We start from the raw sequence: 13,470 nt of genomic DNA on the forward strand, positions 1-13,470 counted from the left end.
TTAGCGACTCAACATTTCCACTATTTGGTGAGTAGCAACCTATCCTTTCCTTAATATTTTCATTAGTGTCTCCCTATGGATTTTTCGGCTGTCAATCCAAAATACACTCTTCCATTTAGTGGTAAGTATACTGTCTTACTTGTTGCCTGTGTGGCAATGAGAGAGTTTCGTAACTTTCATGTTGCAGATTAGATTTGAACTGCATCATCACAGTGAACATTAGGTGATCAACCGCGATTAATTTCACATTCCCCCACTAGTTGAAGGATAAGGCCTAGGAGAAAGGACCATAATATCTCTCTTGATTGTCCTTTCACTAATTGCTTTTAGCAAGATATCTGTGCATTAGTTCTCGAAGAATATAGTGCAATCAGCAAGTGTAACCTTCTGATGTTGCAGCAAAAACTGCCTGTGCCCTGGAAAAGGTTGCTGTCGACGCCAGCTATCTGGGCCCTGGTCGTCTTCCTCGTGACTCTGGACGTTACTTTCTATCTGCTACTCTCTTCGCTGCCGCTGTACATTGCCGACATCTTGCACTTTGACGTGGAAAGTGTGAGTACAGAAAACGTCTACCATTATTACCATAGGGTACACTTCCCTTCCTCAATCACATATAGGACTGATGACCACAGGTGTTAAGTCCCATAGTGCTCAGAGCCATTTGAACCATCAATCACATATACAGCCTCGCTGGTCCACAATGCTTCTGCTGCTGCCTGGTTCTATTTAGTGAAGATTCTACTGCTATTGACGACATTACGTTTCTTTTCTCATGAAAGTAGAATATCTAGTTTGATGTCCATTGACTTGTAAATCAACGTACAATGTTCAAAGATACTTCAGTCAACAGATGCAATCCACAAAAGCGATTCTAAAAGATTCCAAATCTTTTTAAAGTAACAAATTTCCTTGCATTTGAGAATGAGTGGAAGTCAAAGGTAGCAAATCTGGTATCGTAAATTTGTTGTTTATATTCACGTCGCCCGACAGGAGAATCATCTCGCCAGACCAGGACGTTATGGGTGAGTCTTCCGAAACAGCTGTGTGTGTGGAACAAACATCTGCTGGTCTCGCCTGTAGATCAGGACGATGATGCACAATAGAGGAGGCAATCTAAAGCATCTGAAAAGATTGACAGCTTAACATGACATGGGGTTTGCAGATTCTGAGAGAGATGTCACCGAAATAAGTATTATTCTCCAACATTTAAAGAAAAATGTTTTTTGTGAGTGATTTTCTGATTTAGCGTGGGAACTGATGGCGTGAAGTAAGTGTAACTGCAGTGATTAACAAATAATCCATTTTAATATGGGATGTCGAACATAACAAGACAACCAAGGCAAATTCTCAGAACGCAGAGGGGGAGAGGCTGTTTGGTGATTCTCGCACTGTTGATCACTTTACTGCCAGGCGTTATTTGGAGTACTGTATCTACTGCTGGAAGGTCGCTCAAGGCTGTGATTTTGAGAGTGAGTAATGGCGATCAATCCTAGTAGAAGTACGGCCCAGTCTCAACCGGTCTTCGCTCTCCATGTAAACAATGCCCAACCGCCCAGAAATATAGACTCACAATGTCAACTCGTCATCGATGCACCCCTATGAGATAGCTCTGCGTAATGCAGAGGTGGATAATGTCTCAGGTACACAGTCAACCTCCAGTGTTCTCGAGGGGCATTCCTTAAGTATTGTGTTTCTAACACCACGATCAGGAACGAGATCAGAGATGGTATGATTTGATATGAGTGCGGCAGCCCGACGATGACGTTTGACGAAAGGCGAAGTTGACGTGATGGCTGGCCACGTGGTCCAGACGTGACGTCATACGAACAGATACATCTCGAATAAAGGCTAGATAACTTTTTATATTTTTGAGCATGTGGTGATTAAACCATGAAGCTTACAGTGGAATGGGATACACCAATTTCGAGAGCGTAGCAAGACGATTCAGCTGATACTTATATAGGCTATGAGAATGATATTCGCAATTAGTCACAATACAGAGAAGACATCTGCAACGGATTTTTCGCTAAATATTTGTCATTATTGGATATACTTTAAGTAGAAGAGACATCGACACGTGAGATTATAGCACTCATCGAAACGCATCGACTGACTTATCTATCTGTTTGTTTACATTCTTATTTGGCCAGAGAGAGCCAATTGAATCAAGTGTTTAAGAAAAATTATTTTAATTAATGAACCAACACAGATACACGATATCATGTCAGTATGTGTTGATGAAAGTAGACATGCATCATATACAACATTTAGATTGTAGAATTAGTTATCAATTATTAGTTACTACTCAGAATTTTTCGTAGTTTCACCGGTAATTTAAATGTCGTTACAGATACATGAATCTGTATTGTAGCAGTGGAAAGAGCAGGTCATTCCCTGCAAGACAGATGTGCCATTCATGTGTGTACTTCATTGTATTATTAAGTGTAATATGTCTCATTAATCAGGGTTTGAAGCGTGCATATAATGGCGCATCTAGATATAAGATTGGAATTCTGTATAAAAAAGTATAATTCAGACTGGTGATTACTCTGATACGTTAAGTGACGTAAATTCATGGAATTTCCGGGAGCTGGGGAACCCCACTTATAAAAGGACGGCGTCATTTTTTCCTCCTACGTAGTCGGTTGAACGCAATTGAAAATGCAGCATCTATTGTGCTCCGGGCTGTGATTTGGCCGCTAGCTTTCGTGACCTTAAATTTTTTTTGGGGTGTTAAGCGCAAGACTTATTTTCATTTCGCGGTTCAGTTTGGGCTCTGAAACTTTCACAGTGATCAACACGAGTACTTCTCCAGAGGTTCGGTGGAACTCGTAATTTTCGTGTGCAGAGCTAGTTCGGAATAGGAGTATCAACGAATTATTTCGTCGAATACCAGATGGACTTGAATTTATTGTGGTTAGTGTTGATTTAAAAATAAAACATTTGGACTATGAACACATCCTATGTTACCAGTTTTACTTTACATTTATACTGAGTTTCTAATCGTTACATGAGCGCTCACGCCATTTTAGATCAGATCAGCAAGAGTGAATAGATCAATCACCAGTTGTTACTTAGTTGGTGAAAAAGTTGAATAAACTGTTAATTTTGAACTCATAATTGATAAACACAATTTTCCATGCACCATGAATCAACAATCTAATGTTCTGATTTGTACATGAGGTGTAATTAATTATTTTTACTCAGAAAGCCTCCTTCACTACGACAACGACTAGCCAACACAGTACCATCTACGAAATCGCACCGTTGCATGTTGTAGGGAGCCCATTTCATATTCTCTATCAGTAACTGTGGAAACACAACCAAAATTAAACGTTCGTCCACGTATGTCCATGTATACAGATCTGTCGATGGCCATCATTGTGGATTTCCGTCACTAATTCTTGAGTCTCTGTATTTGTCTGTAGGTGATAGTTCTTCTTGTAGTTTTACTAGTAATTCTGCACTCATAAATGCGATGAGTAAGTGCAAGGTGGAAACAGTCAAAGAAAACAGGAACTATGTTATGGAGGTAGAAAGTGGTGCATACATATTGAGGAAAAATATAAGTAAACGAGTGTAACATGGTACATGCAAATGTACTTGATTTTTGATGATTAAATTGCTACGTAATGCAAGAGGGAAGACTGCAACAGCTCCGAACTTCTCAACCTGACGAACACGAGAACGATAAATATTTTCTTTGTTTTTCATCCATATAGTTATTATCTTCAAAAAATGTGCATGAATTTAACAGAGTCAATTAAACTGCACAATTAAGTGTCATATTCTTGCTCCCGAGAATAGTAGTCCAGGTAGACACTAACAATTGTCGAAGTTCGTCCCTGGAAATGCCAGAAGCAGTGCAGAACAGGTCACTGAGCGGCGGAATGCCAGCAAGAGACGCATGCTGACCGAGTAGCATTGAACGTGGAAGACACTGCTACACTCCGAACTGGCCAAGTGCCTAAGCATGCGAACGCAGCACAATGGAATCACTGCGATAGAAGGATGCCGTCATAATGTGGACTACGCAGAGTGTCACAAGAAAGCCTAGATCTATCATGACAGTGACTATGCTGTTACCGACGCACGAGTAAAGAGAATTTGAAAGGCAGAGTTGAGGAATCCTGAAGTGACCGAGAGAGCTGACCAAACGGAAAAACCAGGATGCATGGTGTCATTGGTGCCTCACTGTACCAGAGCACACGAGCGCTCCCAGGAGAAATATCACTCCTGTCAGGTTCAGTCGCGGCAGTCCTGCCGGGAGTGGTGCCTTATATCGGTCGACCCTGTACTCGCCTAGCCGTCTTCGAACTTCCATGAAGCATAACCTGTTGGAGGGACTTCGCTGCTGTGAGCTGCAGCGCCTACAACCGAGCCGAGACTAATGGGGTTCTGTGACTGTCACCATCCAGCTGGCCTTCATTCTCAAGGCCTGACCAGCCGGGTCTGGGAGCAGATCTCCATCCATCAGCGTGAGACTGAGCCACTGCTGCCTCTCTCAATGGTTCCTACAGAGGACACCAACGCTTCCAGTCTCTCTCTCTCCTAACGGGAGGCCGCACTTGGGTGTTGGTCTTCTACGTCAACGAGAACGCACTTAAGATCAATTATCTAAGCTACAGACCACCGTTGGTGGCACTAATGGCCTCGTCGCTCGCCCAAGACGTAGCAGCTTGCTCTGTGAGCAGTCGCTGCTGGGGAAGACAACTTTGTACTTGCGATTAATAAATATATAACTGACAGCAATGGTTTCTTTTCCTCACCACTCTGCACCGCTTGGCTCTGAGCACTATGGGACTTATCATCTCAGGTCATCAATCCCCTAGAACTTAGAACTACTTAAAGCTAACTAACCTAAGGACATCACACACATCCATGCCCAACGCAGGATTCGAACCTGCGACCGTAGCGGTCGCGCGGTTCCAGACTGAAGCGCCTAGAACCGCTCGGCCACCAGCGCCCGGCTCTCTACCGCTTGGAACAATCCTGACGACCGTAGGGCCCACGGATTAGCCCTCCATTATATGTTTCATTTACTTTGGAAGTCCAGTTTTCACCAATCATGTATTCACTTTAAAATGACTTTTCACTTTGGGTAAATCAAGCCGTTTGTGAATTTCATTGGGACATTAACTCATCTTCTTTTACTTAAAATTGTTCACTGCACGGTCACCTTAAAGAGTTTGTTGATACCCCACCTTCTCAGCGGGAAGTGTTTGCTATGCCAAGTGCACGATTTCAGACTGCCCGGTCAGTACCAGGGTACCCTGACAATAGTTGGAATTCTACAGTATCTGAATGCCAAAGCAGAACACAATACGAAGAGCTACGAACACTGCTTAGTGTAGTACTATGTGGATTCTGCCCACTAACGTGGAAATGCAGTACAGCACTCCTATGAAGTTCATCTGCAATGTTCTGTTTATCTGAAAATATTAGATAACATTTGAGAAACTGATCCTGAGATAGTAGTTCTCATAATGGGCATATTTCTGCTGGCTGTTTAATACTATTGTTTGGAGGAAAGTTGATAATTTTTTAAAAAATGTTTTGTAAAGGGTAACTGCTGTCACATTAGCCATAGTCGAGAACAAGACAAAATTTGTGAAAATAAAAGCAGTCACAAAATAGTTCACTTACGTTCCTGAAATTGGTGCATCTAATCGTTACATCTGATGCTGATTGCAAATGAGGCACTGAAGTACAATTTTTCCGTTTAATAAGTGTAATTAATATAAACTAATTTCTAAAGCTAGGTACTGTGATAAAGCCACCACCATGAAAATAAGGTTCCCATAGTGACCATAATAGCAGACTATGATTACATACATTAGGCTGCTAATGTACGCTGTGTACGCTGACAAAGTGTAACTGCGAATTCGAATTTAATATAATAACTTTGTGAGCAGACAAATTCTCTACCTTTAATTTTACAATCCAGTCTCGTCACCTTCTTTATGCAGTCACCTCTTGGTTCAGGACACTTATATTGTCTAGGTATGTTAAGGTTCTCTCCCGTAAATGTAAAGACTATCCTTTGCACTGACAGATAAAATTGATGAAAGTGAAATCATTTTGATGATTAGACTACACCACTTTTCTCTGCGACTATTTGCCGAGATACTCTTCAGGAGTCTTAACACTTAATGCAGTAGGACAGTATTTCAGTGTTAAATAACGGATCCGACATCTCGTCCACAGGACGATTGTTTCTGAAAAGGAAATTGTGAACAAATGCAACATCCACTTTGCGGTTTCATAGTAAGTTCCTCATGTAAAATGTGCAATCCTCTCTGTCCTGGTGTACATCCACTGACCAGCCAGAACATTATGATCATCGACTTACTGTTGATATAAACGCGTCCAGGCGCTAGCCGCGTCACGCGGCTAGGAATGACCTCACCATGCCCAGACGTCGTGGGATTGGGCGGTCACCGCTCATTGCAAATATCGGACGTCGTAGGCTGGGTAGATTAGAAAAACAAGACAGGTGGCGAACTATTGCAGAACTAACGTCAGACTTTAACGCTGAGAAGATTAAAAGCGCGTCTGAACACACAGTGCACCGCAGACTACTAAGGATGGGCGCCCACAGCCGACGACCTATGCATGTCCCAATGTTAACACCACGACTGAAATGGGCACTTAAGTGTCGACAATGGACGTTGGCGAAGTGGCAGAGCGTTGCACGGTCTGAGGAATCCCGATACCTTATTCATCATGCCGATGGGAAGGTGCGAATCCTTTGTCTTCCAGGACAACAGCTCCCTGAAGCTGTACTGCGTGTCGGAGACAGGCTGGCAGCGGCTCCATTATGCTCTGAGCAGCATGCAGGTGAGCATCCGTGGGTCCAGTGGAGTCGTGAAAGGCACCATGGCGGCTAAGGGGTATCGTACACTGGTTGCAGCCCGCGTACACCCCTTATGACGATCATGTTTCCTGACGACAGTGCCATTTTTCAGCAAGATAATGCGCTATGTCAGAAGGCAAGGAGCAGGATGAAGTGGTTCGAGGAATAAATTGGCGAGTTCCAATTGATGTGCTGGCCCCCCAAAATGCCGGATCTGAACCCATTCGAACACATATGTGCTGTGACTGAATATAGCATCAAAGCTCATTGCCACCTCCCTGTAATTTACGGGAATTAGGTGACTTGCGTGCGCAGATGTGAGGCCAACTCCATCCAGCGACCTACCAGTGCATCATTTCGTCCATGCCACGATGCGTCGCCATTGCTTTCAGTGCCCATGGTGGTCATGCCAGCTACTAGGTTGTTGGTCAATAATGTTCTGGTTAATCAGTGATACGACTTTGAAGTTTCGTTTAAACAAAATATTTGTATATATTTAATCGATACTTACAACATTAGAAGAACATAATTTTACTCAAATCAGCGTCACGCCTCTACTAATGTTTTCCCTGTCCTTGCATTCGAAGGAAGAAAGAAATACAGGATGTCCAGAAACTCCATTATCATTTCAGAAAATCTTAACCTGGAAACTGTTACAGATAAGGAATCGTGGTTTGTTGTAAAACGTTTAGCAACTCTCGAAGCTTTTACTGTTATGCCAGAATTTCAGTGCGTGCCTCACTTATCACTTAGAAGACATCAAGGCGATATTCGATTTCTGCCCACGTGCGGGTCAGCACTGTCGTATCGATAGCTCTGATTGCTTCACTGATTAGGGCGCGAAAGGTAGCTATGTGATTCACTGTGATGTGTACATGTTTTCCTCGAAGTAACCCCACAAAACGTATTCTAATGAAGTATCACTGGGGGAGAGGGGGGACCTTGCGATGAGACCATCACGACTCACCCACCTCTCAGGAAATGTGTCATCCAGTACACCCCGCACGTTCAGACCCCAATGTGGGTGTGCACCACCATGATGGAATAAATTAAACCTATTCGCCATTGCTGGGCAACCATCAGCTGTAGAAAGGAAAGACGACAGTGAAAATCTGTGCCCGACCAGAACGCGAACCCGGATTTCCCGTTTTCCGTGAGGGGCGCATACATGACTCGTGACCAGACCCAAACTTCCATATGTCGTCAACCATGTGTCTACAATCTGTGCTCGTACATGCATTATGTCTACTGCAGTGCCTGTGTTATTACGGATTACGATGCAAAGTTCCTTTGGACATACGTGACGTTTGGGTCTGGCCATCAATCGCGCTCGGACAGACTAATGATAAGGAGACCGCTCTTGCAAACAGGAAATCCCGGTTCGAGTCACGGTCGGGCATAAATTTCCAATGACGTCATTTCATTACACACCTGATGGTTGTCCATATTCGCAATTGCGAATACGTTTAATGTATTTCATAATAGCTGTAGTCGCTGCAGTGCCTGTTCCATTGGACCAGCATGCGTGCACAAAGGTACATTGCATCGTTATTCGGAATAACACAGGCACTGAAATATCGTATCATGCTGGAAGATGATAGACGCCTGCGGATCTTCGATCTGCGGTAGCAGCAACTGTTCGATCATACCCAGACAAATGTTTACCATTATCGTTTCACTTACGAAGAGAAGTGGACCTGTCGCGCTATCGCACATTGGAACACACCAGACATTAAGCTTAGTTGTGGTCACGTTTGCTGTGTATGTTTTAAGAGCAACAAATCCTGATGTCCTTCCTGGCCTGTTGCCACATTGATGTATTCCAAGTCAAATCTGCAATGAAGGACAAAGGAAAAAGCTTACAACAAATCACGATTCTCCATCTCTAATAGTCGAGAAATTATGATTTTTTGAAATGATAGATCCTGCATTACTCTGACGTTCTGTCTGTGTACTGGTCATTAGCGATGACTCATCAGACGGAGTAAAATGTTAAGGGAGAAAATGTTTCGTAGCAATGTCGGATGTACCGTCGCCTCACGTGGCTTATGCAAAGTGTGGGAAACCTAAATCAGGAAGGTCAGCTGGGGATTTGAATCTAATTCTCTAGAACACAAATTTATTGTCCTTAGTACTGTCCCATACTGTTCAGACAAACGTAGCTTAACAGCCCACACTGGGTTTCAAATCTGCCTGTAACTGCTTTAAACAACCTTTCATATGAACAAGTGCTAAATGTCAGTACATCAGAAAAATTGCGTTCCAAACAGATTACTTTACTGTTTCAAGTGATTGAGAATAACTGATTTCAGAACATTTAGTTCCATTATCATGTGCTTACCATAGGTGTCAATGCAGCCAAAAGAATGAAGTTACAGTCTTTTTCATAGGACTGTAACTTCTTTCTAGAGAAGTTAAAACTGACTGCATGCGTTTGATAATGAAGCTATATTTTCTGAACCTGTTCTACTCTAGGAGACAAGACGAGATAGCAAAGGTAAGTGTTTGGAAAATAGGTCTTCCATACATCCGTGTTTATACAGCTGCGGATCTAGGCCGCACTGTCGCCAAGATTAAGACACTAAAGCAAATGTTGCCAAATTTACTGACTTCTTATTTAAAACAGTCTCTTAGGTGTTACAGAGAAGTGGAAGTTTTTTATATCCAGAATGAGACTATACATAATGTATTTGATATCTTGGATTACAGAAAACTAATTTAAGCAGTTTATTTCCTACAGTTTTTATACTTTTTATTGATTTACGATGTATTTCGACCTGTAGTAGTTCATTTTCAGATTTAGGCTTTATTAGTGCAGTAGAATATCTACAACTTATATAAATAGATGCGACAAAAATTTTGACGTAACTGGTTAGTTGTTTATACTGTCAGATGTATTGCAAAAATAGTCAAGGTTCCTGTATTTCACACAGAATGGTATCCTGTCTGCTGTTCCTCATATCACCGGCTCAATTGGCAATTTGCTGTTTGGATGGTTGGTTGACTTTGTTCACCGCAGGGGCTATGTGTCCAAAATTAGTGTGTTCCGTATTACAAACGCAATAGGTAAGTTTATTCATAGTATCTTTCTTTTCGTCTTTATTGCCTCTTTACAAAAATTTTTACTTATCCTCATTACCGAGTGAAAGCAGAAAGTGATGCTGTATACAAAAGAACGCCTTAATAGTAATTATTTTTAGTCGTTATTTTACTACCTAGAATGCTTTCGGGATCTATTTAAGGAGTTTCTACTCCTTCAATTGTTCTTTGATAACCCACTGAGGGGACACAGTGATGTGTATATTTAATTTGATCAGATAAATGCATCATGCTCTTCCTTACATCGGACCGTGGTTACCTACATTTACAGCTACTTACATATTCCGCAAGCTACCGTATGGTGCTTGGCGGAGGGTACCTTGTCCCACTATTAGTTATTTCCTTTCCTAGAAACAGAAGTAGAACTTCAAACAGCTAAGATCGCTACTGTACACCGTTTATTGTGATGACCGGTTTCAGCAAACAACGTTTTCATCATCAACTCTACTTCAATACATTTAATTGAATCTTGATATATCACGGAAAGATATTTCATGAACATGAGAGCAATCACTATAATCAGTGCAATATGTACGTGGTTTTATGTCATAGTTATTTTACGCTTGATGTGCTGATGTACTATTGTTCTCATTTTCATGAAATATCACTCTGTGATATGACACGGTATAATATGCATTTGATCAAGATTCAGTGAAACGTACTGAACAAGATCTGATAATGGCAACATAGTTTGCTGAAACAGGTCATCACAATAAATGCTGTAGAGTAGCAATCTTGGCTGTTTGAAGTTCTATTTCTGTTTCCAGGAAAGGAAATAACTCGTAGTGGTACAAGGTACCCTCCGCCAAGCACCAAACGGTGGCTTGCGGAGTATGTGTGTGTAGATGTAGATGTAGGTAACCGCGGTTTTACATTAAGCTATATCGCCCCCTAACTTGATAATGCCAAGGATATATGATTTCATTTCCTGTCCAGTCGTAAACAGAGCAACGGAGAAAACAACTGCCTCCTTACGAGCCCTAACCTCATCTTCATGGTCCTCACGCGGAACGTACGCTGGCGACAGCAGAATCATTCTGCATCCAGTCTCAAATGCCGGTTCTATAAATTTTCTCAATAGTTCTCCTCGAAAAGAACGGCGCCTTCCCTCAGTGATTTCCATTTGAGTTCCCGAAACATCTGCGTAATACTTTCCTGTTGCTCGAACCCACTCGTAAAATAATCTATCAGATCGCCTCCGAATTACTTTAATATCTTCCTGCCTTCTACATTGAATCTTAATTAAATAATGATAAGATGATAGTAATAACAATAATAATTATTATCATTATTATTATTATTATAGAAGTGGAAGGATGATTTGGAGATATGGCTATTTGGAATAACAGCAGTGAAGAGCGTTGTACCTGGAGGATAATATACATGAGTACACATGATGTTTCCTGGTCGGTGTTTTAGTCTAGTGACTTGCTTTAGAATCATGTGAAGGAACGCGGACGGGTGACCGTCATAAACACTTTCCGGTAATTTCTACCGTTTTTGTTGTGTGTGAGACATGAGGTTGTAGTTTGATGACTTTTATAAATATCACATTGCATATTTAAGGGCTGTAAATCAACTTTGAGGTTACAGTTAATTCTTCAGTTACAGAGTTTTATGGTGAGTAAAACCTGCATTAAAATAAAAAAAAACTGGTTGCATAACTTATGGAATATTCAGCCATACTTCGCAGGTCCTGCACCGTCTTGTAACTTGAGACGGAGGAAGGTCTTCTAACATGGAACTTATTTGGTGAGATCCCGCCACCCAATCCTCCGTAGAAAAAGACTCAGTGAATTTGAACCACATCACTGTAAACAATTCAACATTCCTGCAATAGTTGATAAACTATATACAGGAAAAAACATGAGTCGCTGAGCACGGAGGTCTCCCTGTCTCGCTGTTTTCGAGACCGAAATTTGTGAAGATCCCGTCTGTAGGGAGTTTCTCTTATGATTTGTGTAAGATTTTTATAAACCAAGATTTACGTGTTGTTTTTACTACTGGTAACGAGCTTCAGCATCATTACATTCACCAATGAACGCCCCTATAATGATAAGTAAGCAGGATCAGGGGTATACAAATTAGAGTGTAGTGACTGTGATACGTCATATATAGGGTGTAACAAAAATGTACGGCACAAACTGCAGGACACATTCTTCACACGTAGACAAACAAATTATGTTATATTTGAACATGGATCTCGAAACGCTTTGTTTCCATGTTACAGTTCATTTTCTGCAACGAGTTTCATCGAAATCAGATTGTAAATTTTCAAAATCGGCATATGGATGTTCATACGTTTATATATAGGTAGACGTCAATCATCACGCAACTGTTGAAGCAAGTAATAAACAAAGATTTTTTATCAATGTTTGGGCCGGCAATGATACTGACTGTTCGGTAGGGCCTCACTTTCTTCCAACCAGACTCAAGGTCCTTCGCATAACAAAAGCATCTGATGTGCTTTCTGCAAATACCACAACAGACTTTATATCTTCGTGAAAAGTCCTGACCGTCTTCTGGAGTTCTGGAGGACACTCCACTAATTAAGTGTGCAGCACCTCCCTGCCTACTGTCTCAAATGCGTTATTTAGGTTGATGGAAGTACTGAACAAAGGAATATTCTTCGGGAGGCATTATTCCTGAAATATGAATAGTAGATCGCTAAGCTTGAAACCCACGTTGAAACTCACGGTACCTGTGCTGGGTGGGCACGCTTTTCCAGTGTGCCCAGCACCCCACAGGCAAACGTTTTTCCGACGACACTCGTCAGTGAAACTACGCCGTAGCAATTGCAATCACAGGTATCGCCTTTGTGTAGAGCGTCGATGTTGGCATCGCGTATATCTTGTGGCACAGTACCCTCGGCCCAACATTCAACAGATGATTGTAGAGCACTGGTACGGGCGGTGTCAATTACGTGCGGATGTTGTTCCCGCATTTCAGCTGTGCAACAACTCTCTGTAGCTCCTCCTTAACAGGCATAGCGTCCAACGCGTGACAAGTACACAATCGAGAAATTGTTCCACAAAATTTCGGCACAACTACCGGATGTCTGCAAATTGCTGCTAGGATATTTCAGCGCAGAATCTTCTGGCCATGCCACCTGAATACTGACAGGTAAGGCACTGAGATCACGTGTCTAAGACCCGGACTGCAAATGCACGGTGTGTCCTGTTGGCGTTGAGATAGTGTGTGAAATATGATAATTACGGACTCTTAATTAGCCAGGTAGAAAACCCAAGAGGGACTATACCAATGGGGATTTTACTCACTTCATTCAGTGGTGGAACACAAATTTATTTTACGCAGTTTCAATCACATAACAGCAGTTAAGCCCTTTTTTAATTAATTAAAAGCCAAAGCAATGAGACTCATTTAAAATTCAATACCAGTTTAAATAATTTGTCGAAAATTTAACGTGAACTTTAACCAAAGACTACTTAATATTCTTTAAAACAAGACACGTCCTAGTAATACACGGAATGAAATAAGGACCGTGCGGCGTAGCC

General features: G+C 41.8%; 1 protein-coding gene across 1 annotated transcript in view; it reads left to right on the forward strand.

Moving 5' to 3' along the window:
• Positions 1–13,470, forward strand: part of LOC126175619 (sialin-like) — a 113,546-nt gene that overhangs the window by 53,120 nt on the left and 46,956 nt on the right. The window contains exons 6-7 of the mRNA XM_049922503.1: positions 400–552; positions 9,790–9,922. Coding sequence (XP_049778460.1) covers positions 400–552; positions 9,790–9,922 — 286 coding nt within the window. The remainder of the gene's footprint in view (positions 1–399; positions 553–9,789; positions 9,923–13,470) is intronic.

This window comes from Schistocerca cancellata, chromosome 3 (assembly GCF_023864275.1).
Source record: "Schistocerca cancellata isolate TAMUIC-IGC-003103 chromosome 3, iqSchCanc2.1, whole genome shotgun sequence".
Lineage (NCBI taxonomy): Eukaryota > Metazoa > Arthropoda > Insecta > Orthoptera > Acrididae > Schistocerca > Schistocerca cancellata.